The sequence below is a fragment of the Leuciscus leuciscus genome (assembly GCF_965113295.1).
Source record: "Leuciscus leuciscus genome assembly, chromosome: 20".
Taxonomy (NCBI): domain Eukaryota; kingdom Metazoa; phylum Chordata; class Actinopteri; order Cypriniformes; family Leuciscidae; genus Leuciscus; species Leuciscus leuciscus.
The window spans coordinates 26,555,127-26,572,615 of record NC_138744.1 but is presented as its reverse complement, the minus strand read 5'-3'; the positions used below and the strand labels follow the sequence as shown (position 1 = coordinate 26,572,615).

Below are 17,489 nucleotides of genomic sequence, written 5' to 3'. Positions count from 1 at the left end.
AATTAACTGCGCACGCCAGCATCAGTTGTGCGCTCCGTTAATTTTGTTATTGATTTGCCGCCAGAGAGCACTGCCGCGGTGCACTAACCAATTTGATACACGCCTAATACCTCGCTATTGAATACAGCAGGGCACAGCATTTATTTACAGCATACTATTTAGCCAAGCAAAACTCAAAAGTCACGACACACAAACAAATGCCATGTGGGCACGCGTTTTTACCAGAGTAAAACACAGTAAATACAAAGTTTCCTAGCAACAAAGAACCGCGCTAAAATCTACTGGGAAAACTAAACACTCACAGACTGATGTTCTCTCCTGTTGTTCAACTGCTTCTTCTAACAAGTACTAGCAGATGGGTAGAATAAATTCTTTAACGGGCTTTGGCCACGCCCTACTATTTAGCCAAGCGAAACTCAAAAGCCACGACACACAAACAAATGCCACGTGGACGCGCGTTTTACCAGAGTAAAACACAGTAAATAAAACAAAGTTTCCTAGCAACAAAGAAAGAACCGTTCTAAAATCTACTGGGAAAACTAAACACTCACAGACTGATGTTCTTTCCTGTTGTTCGACTGCTTCTTCAGTATACTTTTATACAGTAACTAGTTTATAAAGAGTTTATAATAAAGAGTTTATTACACCCTGTGATATTAGCTGTGTTCTTGGTGCATCTTTATGTAGGTGTCCATGGTAGAAGCTATTCCTGGGCTCATAAATGCGATCCGTATGATCCATAGCATCTCTCGTTACTACAACACCTCAGAGAAGATCACCTCCCTTTTTGTCAAGGTAAGAGTGAGCTGACACCCAAGTTAATTTAATTTCAAAGACATAATACTTTAAACTGGAAATATTCTCTTTTTCCTTAGGTTACAAATCAAATGATCACCGCCTGTAAGGCCTATATCACAAATAATGGCTCAGTAACCATATGGGATCAGCCGCAGGAAGTGGTATCTGAGAAACTCAAAGCTGCCATTCGCTTGAATCAGGTACAGTGTGTCATTTAGCTGGATGATGTGCTTATATAAACTGATCAAGGTCCAGATACCACAGCATTTTTAAAAAGCAAAATGTGTCACATTTTCCTTGGCCTTTAATGTAAGTGAAAAGATGACAAATGAGAAAAAACTAAACAAAACAGCTCCAGTGGCACTAGGAGCTCATCTGCTAAACAAGCCTGCCTTTGAACACGACACTTAACCTTCATCCACAGCTTTCTTCTTCTACATCTGTCTATCCCATTTTACCAAGAGACAGATTTTGCTAAGCTTTAAAGCTCTGATGTTCATCCATTGTAGGGAAAGATAAACACAAGAACACATAGCCAGAAGACTTAAACATTATCTTCTGGTTGCAAAGACAAGGCTTAAGCCTAGTACCAGACTAACATTTATGTGTGAGCTGTTTTAACTGAAAGCAACTTGCACTGACTAATCAATGAGGCCCTTTTTTATATGATGTTTTATAAACAAAGTTCGGGAGGAGCACGTTCAGATAATCAATCCAAATCTACTTGTCATCAAACAATTACGTCTACCCTAATCAGCATGACAAGAAGTATATATATATATATCCACTCTGTCAACTCACCTAACATTCCTTGACAGTTTTCCAGCATCCCTCCACCACCCCGACTCCTCACTCTTGGCTCTTTCTTCACAGCCAGGAATATGGGGGGAGTACTCTGGGTTCGGGCCGAATACCGAGCCCGGAGCCCTCTCCTCGGACAGCACGCCAAATACGCATTTATTCTATCTGACTTATTTGTAAGTGTGAACTCGTGAAATATATGTATTGTATGTATGTTTTATACAGTATATAATATATACACTATTTTTTTTATATATATCTTCATTACCTAGAGATATTATTATACAAAATTCAAAAAGTAGTAAAAAATCTAACAATACATACGTTTTTTTTTTTTTTTTACAACATTGTTTTTTTTTTTTTATTAACGAAATGTCAATCTTCATCTTTATAACAGAAGATACAATATAATACAACAATCTTCAAGATACAGTAAATCTTCAAATGTGTAACAGATTGTCACCTTAAAAACAGTAATTTGCGTGGTGGAACAAGCAATGCTAAATAGAAATATATAGTTAGCATCTTAATTTAATCTTTGATTTATTATATTATTAGTTTTAACTAATTGACTAAAAGAAATGTATGTAAAGAGCTGGATACTTATTACTAATTAAATAATGTCAACTATAGTAAATGTATTGATTAGAGTTGCCATTGACTAAAGATTTTTCTGGTCAACTAATTGCACGTTTATATTAATTTCTGCTTAAATACTGGGTGCATGGAGGAATATAGCCTATTCTGCACTCAAGTGCATGCGTCGGCGCCTCCATGTCGTGCAGTGCGCGCTCCACACTCCGCAAAAACACTTGGATATGCACTAATACTAACACTAATAATAGCGAACATTTATAATACCGAAGGGTACGCGCGCTACACAGCAAACACGGCTTCAAAAACAAGAACATGGATGTGGCGCTTACCGACCATGGTTACACATAATAATACTTGACAAAGACACAGGGCAAACATGAGGGCTTAAATACATGCAAGACTAATGACTGAACAAGACACACCTGTGCACAATGAAACAATGAACCAATCAGAACATGACAGATGATGGCAAGGGAATCACATGACAAGACTGTGACATGACTGGGACAAGAAACATGAAACAATAACCAAAACTAGACATTACAATCTTTATGTACACAATAATAATATTTAACATTGTAATAATTTACAACTGATGCGTGTCCCTTTGTGTGTAATAAGCAGTGTGCACACGCGTTGTGTACCCGCCTATAGGCGCATTGACTTTAGACCAGGTTTTTGTTGGTCAGTGTCGCAGTCTATTGCAGTTGCCTCAAAATAGCAACGCGCCAACACACCTCATTTTCAGATCGTGCTGAAAATCGTGCCCATGGGCACACAAATGGGTGCAAATGCATTTGCTATTTAAACAATGTGGCGCAGGACGTGAAAATGATAACTGCGTCGGGCTGAAACTAGCAAAAAAACACTTGCGTCGCGCCTGGCGCCGCATTGCGCCAAATGTATAATAGGGCCCTTCAAGTGTAACTTTGCAGATTTTCAACCTGCTTTGTATTTTTACAATATTGATAGTATATGCAAAGGAACAGTTTTTACTCTCCATGTTACCTGGACAAAGAAATTCACTTTAATTTGTCACCAAAAGACTTTTGACAGCTTCCAGGGCTTTCATGAAAACTATACTTCCACATTTTTGTATCCCCACCCACTGACAGTGGGTTATTAACAAAACAGTTATTGCCAGCAGTTATTGTATTAACAAAACAGTTATTGCCAGCAGCCATTTCAACCTGTAGCCCAAGACTGGTTGCCCACTGAAGCTAAGTAGGGTTGAGCCTTGTCAGTACCTGGATGGCAGACCTCCTGGGAAAACTAGGTTGCTGGAAGAAGTGTTAGTGAGGCCAGCAGGGGGTGCTCACCCTGTGGTCTGTGTGGGTGCTATGGGAACGAGAATACCAACGCCGCCGACACTGATAGTGTCTGGACCCCTCAAGGTTGTGTAGTGTGTACACACAAACACGAGAAAAGCCTCAGACATGGGCTTGGGATGTCGACTCAAGGGCTTGTGAGCATGGAGTAACATGAACATCCAAACATAAAATGTGATTTATCTGTGCGGAGAGGACCAGCCTGCCGCATCACATACTTGTTATAAGGGGGCACCTCTTGCCAAACCCCTGGAGGATGGAACCCCCCTGGTGGAATGAGCCCTAACTCCTAGTGGCAAAACTTGATCGCCCGCCTCATCGGCTAGAGCAATAGCTTCCCACACCAAGTATGACATTGTTTGCTTTGTGGCGGCCATCCCCGCCCCAAAACCATCTTCAGAGTCAGAAGCTTGTAAGGCACTAACTTTAGTGGTTCAAAAAGGGGTCTCAACTAGCCCCTCAAGGACTATGGCAAAGTCCCTGAAGGGATCTTTGCTCTAACAGGAGGCCTCAGCCACTTCACTCCACGGATGAGGCAGGTGATCAGCGGGTGCTTCCCAACCGGAGCCCTATCAATCCGGGAATGGCAAGCCGATATAGCGGCCACAAATACCTTGAGAGTAGCGGGGCATGCTGATAATTTTTCCTGCAGAAACTCCAGCACTGAAACAATCTGGCAGTACACTGGTCTGCACGGTATGCTGTATACCACCTTTCAAAGACACCCCATTTAACGGGATAGATCCTTCTTATGGAGGGAGCCCTAGTTTTTAGAATAGTCTGTACGACATCAGCTGGAAGCCCAACATCCCTCAGTTGGTCCCCCTCAGGTGCCAAATGTGAAGATTCCAAAGCTCGGGCTGGGGATGAAATATTGTCCCCTGTGCTGAGAAAAAAAGGTCCCTCCTGTTTTGAATCGCAGAGGGCGAGCCGTGGAGGAGGGATATTATCTCTGAGGACCAAATGCTGGTTGACCAACAAGGAGCCATGAATAAGAGGCAAGACCCTTGTTGATTTGTTAGTTTATTAAGATTAAAATCTAGAAGTCAAAATCATCGGTATTACGTCTATCTTATGTCCATTTCTGGTAACTTTGCAAATAAAGTTACAGAGTTGTATTGACTTTACAAGGTCATGACATTGAAGTTGAGTCCCAACCCCAGAGATACAAGATGAGCAAGGACGACATCCGATGTCGAAGCTGTCCAGATGCCCTGGATTCGCAGCAGAGCCAGAGCTGAATCCATGCATGTTGTGTAAATGTGTGGGGTGACAAGGCTAGGCCGAATGGAAGAACCCGTTATTGATCCCCAAAAGCAAACCTCAGGAACTTCCTGTGTTGTGGCAGAATTTCTATATTAAAGTATGCGTCCTTGAGGTGGATTGTGACAAACCAATGTTTTTTTGTTGAGTTTGATAGACAATTATTTTTTTAACTATAAACATTTTGAATGTTCCGAGAGAACGGTTCCGATCGCGAAAGGTCTAGAATTGGACGCAATCCTCCATCTTTTTTGGAAACCAGGAAATAGTGGCTGTAATAACCTGACTGTCTGTCTGGGAGGGGAACATGTTATATGGCCCCTTTGTCCAGCAGAGTTTGCAGTTCTTGTATCAGCAAGTGCACTTGTTCCGGTTTCACGGTAGTGGAGACCACAGTGTTGAAATGCGGAGGATGGTGCGCAAACTGTATTCTGTAGCCTTTGGCTACGGTTCTCAAAGCCCAAGGACATATGTTTGGAAGTAGGTTCCACACTGCCAACTTCTCAGAAAGGGGCACTAATTTTGATGCAGCATCTGGTGACGCAATGTCTTGTGACAGAACGTCTTGTGACACAATGTGATGCAACGTCTTGAAGGGGGAATGTTAAATATCCTAAATATGTCCTGGGGAATGGCAGGAAACAACTGAATATTAAACATTTCGTTAGAAACCGCTGACTGAAACGCCTTACCTACCAGCGTGAATGCTTTTTAAGTGACGATGAGCTCCCAGGAGAGATAGCCCATAAGCATTTCTTCCAACTGGGACATCATCGTATAACCACGTGCTCAAAGACGCGTGAAGAATAAGGTTTCCCCCATGAACGAGTTTACTCTCATGAAGGACCCCTTCATGAGAGTAAACTCGTTACTCTGGACACAGGACAGAAATCTTCTCTAACTTAGAGTGCTTGTTCTTTCTCTTGTGGCCAGTCTAGCTGTAATCTAGAGTGACCACCTCAAGTAACTCCCCATGTGCTTTGTCATCACGGGAGGAGCGCTCGGATGGCTATTTTGCCATTTAATACCTCAGCCAAACTGACTCGCGATGTGCGAGATGAGCGCGAAGCACTTTAACAGAGAGCAACTCACAGTGCTCACACTCGCCATGCTCAAACACTCCAAGCAGAGCTCATGCTTATCATAATCAGAGATGGGCCGAGAACAGGGAGGCACGCATCTCCAGATTGTTTGCGACTTGTTTTCCCATAGCGCTAACTCAGCGCAGCATTGAGAGTAGCTTTTGAACGGGAACACAAATAAGTTACTCAAGTACTGATTCATTTTCTTTTGGAAAGTGTAATGGAGAAGTAGTTGAAAATATTGATATATTGAATTTATTGATTGTTGTTTTAGAAAAAATGTGTCTACATGAATAAAATATAAACACAAATATTTGTGTTCAATATTTCAGGAATACCAGAAGTATTTCCAAAAAACCAAGCAGAAGCTAGAGGAGAATCCATCGGAGCGGCAGTTTGACTTCAGCGAGATGTACATCTTTGGCAAGTTTGACACGTTTCAGCGACGGATGAACAAAATCCTAAACATGTTTAACACCATTACCACCTACAATGCCCTGCAGGACTCCAAAATTGAGGGACTGGAAACCATGGCAACCAGATTTCAGGTATCATGACTATGACATAGTAATCCGTATTTTCTATTTTTAGTTTTGCAACGAAGACAGACATACCTAGAAATTAGTGTAATTACTGAATTAAGGATAGGTTGTTTTCTTTAATGGCATATAAATGTTGAATTTGGATGAGGCATTTGTCAGTGAACTAAACGAACTGTATAACCTGAGATTTAATTAAAGGTAGTCAAACACCTCATTCTGTGCAGCCACTGTAAGATATTCCCAAGAACTATATTATACACAATAGGGGGTATAATTAGACTTTATTAAGATGATTGTAATGTGCTGTTCATAATGGTGATGTGTAAGTCTCCTAGGGTGAATATCGTTAAAGTGAGACACTTTTGAATAATTTGCAATTTGCCATTGCTGTAGTTTTCCAATGATTACATCTATATAATTCCATAATAGTTTAGTATGAACTAATTCAGATTTCCAGTATTGGGAGATTATACACATAAGGATAAATAACTGCTTCTCATATATATATATATATATTTTAAATCATCAATTGTGATCAAGTTTGATTGCATTCTCTTTTACTGTAATTAGCATTGTTAACATAAGTGGTATTTGTTCTCTCTGCTGCCTCTTGTGGACAGACTGCAGATATGCAAACAAAATGGGAGGTAACTGTAAAGGAATAACTTATTTTTAATGTAGTGCATGTCTCATTATGAAGTGTTAACCAGTATGGGTTGGGAACTAAAGCCATAACTCGAACTTAAAAGTAGAAACTGCCCTTTCACAATGATCTGACATCAGTATTGTGGTTATTTTTTTATAATGATGATTTTGGCTGGCAGGCTGGTCTTGGATTTGCATGAAAGGGCAAATGTTACCTGTATAGCTTTAACCTGTCGTACTGTGAGTCCATTAACATTCATTGCATCTCTTTATTCCAGTCACACGTTTATTTATTCACTCTCATTTTTTTGTGTCCATGGAAACAAAGTTCAGACCAAGAGGGCTCCATGCTCCTGGAGGAGAACTGAATAATTGAACAAAAGCTGATAGAGATCTATTGCTAACTCCTGTTCTTTGTGAAAGTTGACAGTCTGTAGGAGTCAATTAATATTTTACAACAAACTGCTCCTCGGGGCGTTTAAGGTGTTCTTGTACACACAGCTGAATGTTGTTGTAGCAAACGACGGAATATTTATCTTTCCAACTGGGAATGCTTTTGGTAAAGATCTGCTCATGGTTGTTTTATCAAGAGCCATTACAGGAATACTTCACTCAAAAATGAATATTCTGTCACCATTTAGTCCTATTTATTCTCATATTATTCTAAGCCCATACAACTTTAATTATTTTATGGAACACAGAAGACATTTTCAGGAAGACTCATGCTGCTCTTTCCTTGGCAAGGAAAGCATATTCCACAGACTATAAATTTCCATAACGGCACCATAAAAGTAGTCTAGAAGTCTTTATTGAAAATTGTGCCCTCTAAATATGTCATACAGTATATACAGTTGTGCTACATGTGACATCAATAATGCCTACGGCTTTCATGTGTCTCACACTATCACATGGCTTAAGAAGTCTTGGAATTTAGCACACACTCTTAATGGACTACTTTTATAGTTCTTTTTAGTCCTTTTAAGAGCTTGATAGCCACTGGATACTGCGTTTTTTTTTTTATGATTTTTTTATTAATTAATTAATTAATTAATTAATTAATTAATTACATATGGGTTAAGAAAGGATGACAGAATAACATATTTTTGTTTTAGGTGAAAAATTCCTATTCCATATTTTGATAACTGTATAAATAAAACATTTTATGGGCAAAGAAGAAAAAAGGGGCCAAGCCCAAAATGGCTAAACAAGCTTTTAATAGTCTTAACCACAAATTATTGGTCTGGAAATTAACCAATTTTAAGCAAATGCACTACTTAAAAAGCCATTGCTGCGTTGCGTCGAAATTGACGCTATGGGGAACGTCTATACCAACACCACCATAGCTACAAATGTCTGTCCTGTGTGAAATCAAGTGCGCAGCACTAGGAAGACAAAACCTGAGACCCTGGAGTAGAGTCTAAGTCCAGAGCGTAAAACCTGACCAAGGTGTGCGGTGAGGACCAGCCTGCCGCATCACAAACGTCCTGTAAAGACACTCCTGATATAAGGGCCTTAGAGGCCGCCATACTCCTAGTAGAGTGCGACCGGACAGCCAAAGGAGAAGGCTGCCCAGCCGCCTCATAAGCAAGCGAGATAGCCTCAACCACCCACTTGCTCATTCTTTGCTTAGACACTGGACCTCCCTTGTTAGGGGACCCAAAGCAAACAAACAATTGATCACTTTTACGCCACAGGGCAGCTCTGTGGACATAAGCGTCTAACGCCCGAACTGGGCAAAGCAAATTATTCGCCTCCTGGTCCGCATTTTGAAAGGGAGGAGGGCAGAAGGCCTGCAGTACAATAGGTCAAGCCACATTAGTGGGGACCTTGGGGACATAACCCGGTCTCGGATGTAGAAAAGCTTTAACCATACCCGGTGCAAACTCTAAGCATGACGGGGCAACCGACAATGCTTGAAGATCCCCTATTCTCTTGAGAGAAGAAATAGCAAGAAGGAACAGAGCTTTCAGAGTTAAGAACTTCTCAGGAACCTCCTCAATGGGCTCAAAGGGAGCCAGGGAAAGGCCTTGCAACGCAATGGACAAATCCCAAGGCGGCACCCTAGAGCGAACTGCAGGCCTCAGCCTCCAAGTGCCACGAAGGAAACGAGATACCAAGGGGTCTTTCCCCACAGACATTCCACCCAAAGGAATGTGGTAAGCACCTATGGCCGCCACATAGACCTTTAAAGTGGACGGGGTCAGACCTGCAGTGAACCGGTCCTGCAGGAACTCCAGAACTGTACCAATTGGGCAGTTGACTGGATCCAACCGACGGTCACTACACCAAGAAGTGAATACTCTCCACTTCAGGGCATAAAGTTTCCTCGTGGAGGGAGCTGTGGACTGTAGAATGGTCTCAACAACCTCAGTTGAGAGACCTGACTCTATGAGCTGGGCCCCCTCAGAGGCCAAGCCCACAGGTTCCACAGTTCTGGTCGGGGGTGAAAAATCGAGCCCCCTGCTTGGGACAGAAGGTCCCTCCTGACGGGAAGCTCCAGAGGATGCCCGTCGAGGAGGGACACAAGATCGGGAAACCATACTCTGCCCGGCCAGCGCGGGGCTATAAGAAGCAGGCAAACCCGGTCCCTGCGAACTCTCTCCAGAACTCCCGGGAGCAGAGCCACTGGGGGAAAAGAGTACAGACGTAGCCTCGGCCACGTCTGTACCATAGCATCCAGTCCCAGAGGAGCTGGATGTGTGAGGGAGAACCAAAGTGGACAGTGAGACGTCTCTCGAGACGCAAACAGATCCACTTGTGCTTGGCCAAACTCCCTCCATATCAGCTCCACCACCTCGGGGTGGAGCCTCCATTCCCCGGGCCTCGGCCCCTGTCTCGATAGAGTGTCTGCTCCTATATTCTGGACCCCGGGGATGTAGGCTGCCCTGAGTGACAGCAACTTCCCCTGGGACCACAAGAGGATATGGCATGCCAGATTGGATAATGGGCGCGAGCGCAAACCCCCTTGGTGGTTGATATAGGCGACAACCGACGTGTTGTCCGTATGCACTAACACATGGTGTCCCCTGAGGTCTGTGATAAAGCTCCTCAGAGCCCGGAAGACAGCTAACATCTCTAGGCGATTGATATGCCAGGAACGATGATGGTCTTCCCACAGACCTTGAGATGAGCGACCCTCTAGGATCGCTCCCCAACCCGTGAGGGAAGCATCCGTCGTTAGCAGTTTGCGACGACAAGGAGCTCCCAGCACTGGGCCCTGGGACAGGAACCAAGGTTTCTTCCACATAACCAAGGCACGTAGGCATCGCCGCGTGACCTTGATTGTGCGAAATGGGTTGCCCCTCGGGGAAAACCCTCTGGTCCTGAGCCACCACTGCAGGGGCCTCATGTGCAGTAGTCCAAAAGGTATCAAGTTGGAAGCTGCTGCCATGAGACCCAACAGTCTCTGGAACTGTTTGACAGTGAGTAGCTGGCCTAGCTTTACACTTTTCACAGCTGCAAGGATGGAATCTACACGTGGCGGTGACAGGCGCGCCTGCATCGACACTGAATCCCAAACCACGCCTAAAAAAGTGGTCCTCTGAAGTGGAGAAAGTACACTCTTCTTGGCGTTCAGCCGTGACCCCAGCTCTTTCATATGGGCGAGGACGACATCTCGATGCCGAATCGCCTCCTGATGCGACTGAGCTAAAATCAACCAATCGTCGATGTAGTTCAATATGCGAATACCCTGAAGGCGCAAGGGCGCCAGAGCTGCATCCACGCATTTGGTGAAAGTGCGGGGTGATAAAGCCAGGCCGAATGGAAGAACTCGATATTGGTATGCTTTGCCCCCGAAAGCAAACCTCAGGAACTTCCAATGACACGGACGGATGGAAATATGGAAATATGCGTCCTTGAGATCTATCGTGACAAACCAGTCCTCGGACCTGATCTGTGGCACTATTTGTCTCAATGTTAACATTTTGAACTTGAGCTGCATGACTGACTCGTTCAGAACTCGAAGATCTAAAATGGGACGCAATCCCCCGTCCTTCTTTGGAACTATGAAGTACCGGCTGTAAAACCCGGTTTCCCTGTTGGAGGGAGGTACATATTCTATGGCCCCTTTCTCTAACAGAGTGTTTACTTCCTGTTCCATAACCAGAACCTGCTCGGGGCCCACCACTGTGGGCAGGACCCCCATAAACCGAGGTGGGCGTTTCTTGAATTTTATCTGATACCCTTTTTCTACGGTCTGCAGGACCCAACGAGAAACATTTGACAGTAGCTTCCACACTGTCAAAGATTCTACTAGAGGTACCAGCCTCTCGAGACTGGTTTCTGGATTTTGTTGCTGTTGAGTAGTCTGTTCGTCGCCCTGTAACGGCGCACCGGCAGGGAACGACCGAACAGACTGCTCTAGCACCCTCCTCAGAGGGGGCGGGCATCCCGAGGCCACTACGTTTCCGGGTGGACCTTGAGATATGTGCTCGCCGGAGACCGCTGCGCCCTGAAACACCGGAGGCGGCAGGGTTGGCAGACCGGTCCCCTGAGGGCACCGAAGAGAGACGGGCACCGTAAAACGAGGTGTTGACCGCTCTGCTTCGGGGGGGACTACCCTCATTTGTCCTGAGCCCTCGGATGTCAGGACTTTTTCCCAGCAGCCTTCTTGGCGGTAATAACGGTCCGCAGATCCGTTTTACCCCTCGAAGACTGCTGGGTTTGAGAGCGCCCTCCGTGTCCCCGAGATTTTTGTGGGGGAGCACGGGAGGAAACGCTCATTTTCTGAGTGGCACGGTGCTCAGCGCTCTTTTTAGAGGAGTGAGGCTGCTCCCGCTCAGCAGCCTCATAGAAAGAACGGCGGGGGAGAAGTTTCTGAATTGCAGCTGCCTGTTTTGAAGCTTCTTGAGATTTAGCTACAGCACTATTAACTGCGTCTCCAAATAAACCTACAGTGGAAACCGGTGCATCCAAAAGAACATGCTTCTCTTTGTCCTTTATATCGCTTAGATTGAGCCACAGATGCCTCTCAGTGGCCACCAGGGCTGCCATAGAGCGGCCGATGGATCTAGCCGTCTCCTTGGTGGCCCTGAGAGACAAATCTGTGGCTCTACGCAGTTCGGACACAGTATCGGGACCAATACCCCCGCCCTCCTCTAAATCACCCAATAATTCTGCCTGGTAAGCTTGCATTATGGACATAGTGTGCAAACACGCTGCAGCTTGGCCGGAGGCGGCATAAGCTTTATGAACCAGGGAGGAAGTGAATTTTACTGGTTTAGATGGTAATACAGGAGCCTTCAGAGAAGATGCCGTTGCTGGAGAGAGATAGCTCGCAAGCGTCTCCTCCACCTTCGGCATCTCCCCATAACCATACTCTTTATATTTATGTATAGTGGAGTAGTGGGATGTTTGTGCAGTGTAAACTCTGAACGATACTGGTTTTCCCCACGATCTCGACACCTCGGTGTGGAGATCGGGGAAAAACGGAAGGCTTCTGTGCTGAGGCTGTGCACGAGATGGCAGGAAACGTTCGTCGAGCTTGCTTTTCGAACGAACGCCCTGCGAATCTTCTGGCCACTCAATAGATAATCGCTCGACAGCCCTTGTAACAACATCGAGCAATTCCTCAAACGCATGAGACTGAGGTGGCGAATCCTCAGACTCAGCGTCAATACTAACAACGTCCAACTCCTCAGAGCTGGACAATTGCAGTATTGGTGCCTCCATCGGGGGGGAAGAAACCGCAGCGCGTGCTTCCACACCCTGATGAGAGGCACTGGATCTATCAGAAAGAGGCTGAGATAAGGCAGAGCCCGTCTCAACATCCACTGATAGATCCATTTGCGAACCCCAGGTCTGTGATCGACGCCGTGCCTCGGCAGCGGCGGGATCAGAGCCCTGGGGAACGCGATCCTGGTTAAATAAAGCCAGGCGGGATCTGAGCGTACGTATAGGAAGCGCATCGCAATGCTCACAGCCAGCACCCTCGAGTGCTGACTGGGCATGCTCTTCACCCAAACAGACAACACAAAGAGTGTGAGTGTCCCCACTCGTTAAATAACGCGGGCAGGGGTGAACACACACTCTAAACTGCTGCTGCTTACTCGCCATACTGAATATATAATGCAATATAGACAGACAACACCAAATAACAAGGACAGATTCACACAGAGCGCAACTGAAGACTCAGAAAGCTTTCGTTTTCTGTTTCGGGCTGGCTTTTATAGCTTCCTGGTACGTGACGTCACCCGCCTCTGACGTTCCGCCACACCATTGGACTGATTTTACATGTGCTTCAAGACGTCATCACGCAAAGCGTTCCCCATAGCGTCAATTTCGACGCAACGCGAGTTCCCTTGAAAGGGAACAGGAGAATATTGCAGAATGGCTTGCTTCCCTCAAATGAAAAGTTGTTTTCTAAAGAGGAATGAACAGATTGTCTTTATTTTTCAACAAGACAATGCTCCAAGAAGCCACCAAGAAGTGGCTTGAGAACAAATCCATCAGGCTCATGGTTTTGGCCTGGTCAGAGTTCAGATTTGAACAATATAGTGAATATTTGGTCTCACATTAAACTCAAACAAACTGGGAGACATTTTTCAACTACTCATTAACTGTTTAAAGCCATCAACATTGAGTGGGACAACACTGAATCTTCTTCCTTTTGTAAAAAGCTGTCTGCTTTGGGGAAGTTGGGGAAGGCTATTTCGTAAAGGCTAAGTTACTTTATCTACAGTATTTGTGAAATTCTTACTAATTTACCGAACAGTGATTTGTGAATAAATGGTTAAGACCATTAAAAGACCACTATTTTTGCCATTTTTGCCTTGGCCAATGTTTTTTAGTTTTTTTTTATGAAGTGTATAGGAGAACATGTATAAATCAGCTGACAGCGGTTTGTTTCTTTTTTATTACTAATTATGTATGTCCAGGCCATTGTGTTGACCATGAAGAAAAAACAGTACCGTTTCCTTGACCAAAGAAGGACTGACTTTGATCAGGACTATGATGAATTTTGTAAACAAACTAGTGAACTACATGTAAGTATGTTTTTAGTTTTGTAATTTTTATTTATTTGAATTTGTTTAAAACGATTCCTTATGATCTTAAATATTTCTTTCTAGACCCAACTGAAAACTTTCATGGACAACACCTTTGACAAAATTCAAAATACTGAGCGGGCTTTATATGTGCTTAAGAAATTTGAAAGGTAATCTTTTTTTTTATATATAAATCATTTAAAAGTTTGGGGTTGGTAAGATTTTTACTTTACTTTTATTTCTGTTGCTGCACTTATTTAATCAAAATGACAGTAATATTGTTAAATTGTATTGCAATTTTAAATAACTGTTTTCTATTGGATACATTTTAAAATGCAACTTATCCCTCTGATTGCAAAGGAGTCCCATGATCCTTCGCACATTCTAATTTTCTGAGTTGGTGCTTATGGAACAGTTCTTATTATTATCACAGTTGAAAATGGTTGTGTTGCTTAGGGACCGTTCGGTATTTATGGAAGGGGCCACCGGAGGAAAATAGGGGAGGGTCATGTCTTTTTATTCTTTGTTGAGGGGAGGGTCATTCAACTTTTTTTAGTCTAGGGGGAGGGTCACCCAACTTTTATATACATGAAAACAGCAACATTTCAAAGTGGCTTGTTTGGTGATATTTTTTTCCATTTAGCTCCATGTTGATCTCGCGTTATCAGCCCCCCTTCGATATCAGATGGGTCTGACCCAACAAAAATCCAGTTTGGCGCTGTTTGACAGTGCGCGCGCACTTCAGTTCGCGCTTAGAAAAAATGCATCATGTCAAAACAGAATGCCAATGAAATGTTTACCCGGCAAAGCTTTAAAGCACGAGCAAATAATGAACTTTTGTGATTGCGAATAAGTGCACAGTGTCCTGTGAGTGTAACTCTACCACTGCATTAACATGTGATGTGAACGTCGAGTTTTACAGTATTGCGACTGAGGCGCCAGAACTGCAGCTGATACTAGAATGTGCGCTGTAGCGCGATACTACCATATTTTAGTTCCATTCTTATTTTGTTTCCACGATGTGTAAGATATAGGGCTACCACATCTTTAAATTACTATTAGTATTATTTAAGTTAACATAATAAAATACGTAGACCTACACCACAAAAACTAGTTGAGGATAAATTAGTTAAAATTGGGCGATTGTGTTATAGACGTAACATTTGCAGTCAAAACTTGAAATATAAATTCTCAGAAAATGCATTTAATACCAATATTTTGGAGTCAAGACATTAGAAAAATAAAGGAGTCAAGACATTAGAAAAATATCAGTCTACACATTAAATTTTATATTTAATATGAGGGAAATACACATGTGACGTGACGTGACACAAAAAAATCTTTAACTTTTAGGTGGCAAAATGTGTTTTTGTAATTCTTCTATAAATTACACTGTGCAAACCAAAAGATATATACCCACCGGATGAATAAAGATCGGCCTCCACAGAACATAAAATATTATTTTTATTTTATTTTGATGTGATTTATAAAATATCACAGAGACATCAAACAGAAAGCACAAAGCCTTTCTTTAAAGTGAATTTCGTTTTTTTATTAATTGTATCTTCATTTTAATCAATGTTTCATCTGGATTTAATAAATAAGAAGTAAATATAGTAGAAAATAGATAATCACGGAGGCGCGGGCGAGTGAACTGGACTCTTGTCTCATAAATGAACCGAAACTCAGCGTAAGGTATGCTACTTGCCTCACAGACCTGAGAAATATATAGAAAGCTTGAAATGTCTACTTTTAAACAGAACAATTCAAAACGAAGGAAAACAGACTGCTTTCTGCTTATGAAATGTGCATTTCTCTCTGGCGCGTTCTGAGAAGATCGCGACACATCGTCAACTTCATCTTTGCAGTCGACACAGAAAACACTTGTTTATTAATAAACAATTAAAATGTTTCCTTGCTATATTTGACATATTAATAATCATTACTTTTGCTGGTTCTTTGTGACAGCTTTTAGATGCTTTATTGGCAGCCCCACCCACATGTTGAACGAGTCACAAACATCAGCACCGAAAACATGATTTTTTTTCAAATCAAAAATCGTGATACGAACCGAATCGTAGGTTTGGTCTATCGTTACAGCCCTAGTAAGATGAGAAAGCAAGAGTTTATGGTTTAAAAAAAACAAAAAAACAATGGCTATCTGAACATCTTTGCCAAGCGCAAACCAGTACAGAAGTAGGCTAATCAATAAATTATCGGGGAGGGTCATGCCTTTTTTCACAAACATTTTGGAGGGTCATAGAAAAATGTATTGCTGGCGAAGGGAGGGTCATGTCTTTTTTGACAACAGATCTCAAAACTCCTCCGGTGGCCCCTTAAATAAAAAACGAACAGTCCCTTAATATGTTTTGTGGAAAACATGATGACATGATTTTTTTCAGGTTTCTTTGATGAATTAAAAGTTAAAACGAACAGCATTTATTTGGAATAGAATTTTTGGGAGACAATGTCAAAAGTCTTTCATGTCAATTTTGATACATTAATATATCTTTGCGCAATGAAGTAATTCATTTATTTCAACAACAACAACAACAACAACATCAATTGCTGACAATTTTTTTTCATATTTACCAGGCTTGGCATCCCAGACTTGGGCATCAGTGAGAAGTACCAGAAGATTCTGCAAAACTTTGGCAGGGACATTGAGATGATCTCTCGAATTTACACCAAACAGAAGACAGAACCCCCCATTGCTCCAGACCTCCCTCCGATCGCGGGGAAGATCATGTGGGCTCGGCAGCTGTACAACCGCATCCAGGAGCCCATGGATCTTTTCCAGCAGCTGCCTGGGATACTCAGCACCCCAGATGCCAAGCCAATCATTCGAAATTACAATCGGGTGGCCAAGGTCTTGCTGGAGTTTGAGGTGCTTTATCATCAGAGCTGGATGGCACAGGTCAGTTGTCTTGTCAATTCAAAGTAAGGTACTGTTGACTAGCCTACTTGATTTAGCTTTTTTGGCGCTTTGCTCATGTGCCACTTTCACTTATTGATGCCTTTGAAAAAATTATTTTCTTATCCTGTAAATGTTCATATATTTACTTTTCTTCCCTTTTTAGATTATATCTTCATTTTATTTTTTATATTTCAAGAAATCAATTCTGATCAGCTTTTAATAAGTATACTAATAAAATTAATTAAAGTTTTATCTTTATGTTATAACATAACGACCAATCATATTTATGTATCTTTCTATAGACTGAGGCAGTTAAATTGGGGCTGCAAGCCTCTTTACTGGTCAAGAGTCCAGAAACTGGGGAGATGCATGTGAACTTTGACCCCCAGATCCTGACCCAGATTCGAGAGACAGACTGCATGCTAGGAATGGGACTTGAGATTCCACCCTTTGCAGCCATCTTGCAGCGGAAAAAGGATGTTTTCAAAAAGAACTACAATAAACTTCAGGTATCTATGTTGTATATGTAT

At 42.7% G+C, this 17,489-nt stretch overlaps 1 protein-coding gene across 4 annotated transcripts in view; it reads left to right on the top strand.

Moving 5' to 3' along the window:
• The window catches only part of dnah5 (dynein, axonemal, heavy chain 5), a 249,542-nt gene that overhangs the window by 37,885 nt on the left and 194,168 nt on the right, over positions 1-17,489 (top strand). For all 4 annotated transcript variants that reach the window (XM_082150214.1, XM_082150212.1, XM_082150215.1 and 1 more), the window contains exons 9-15: positions 688-795; positions 876-998; positions 6,202-6,417; positions 13,935-14,042; positions 14,127-14,212; positions 16,638-16,959; positions 17,262-17,468. In XM_082150214.1, coding sequence (XP_082006340.1) covers positions 688-795; positions 876-998; positions 6,202-6,417; positions 13,935-14,042; positions 14,127-14,212; positions 16,638-16,959; positions 17,262-17,468 — 1,170 coding nt within the window. The remainder of the gene's footprint in view (positions 1-687; positions 796-875; positions 999-6,201; positions 6,418-13,934; positions 14,043-14,126; positions 14,213-16,637; positions 16,960-17,261; positions 17,469-17,489) is intronic.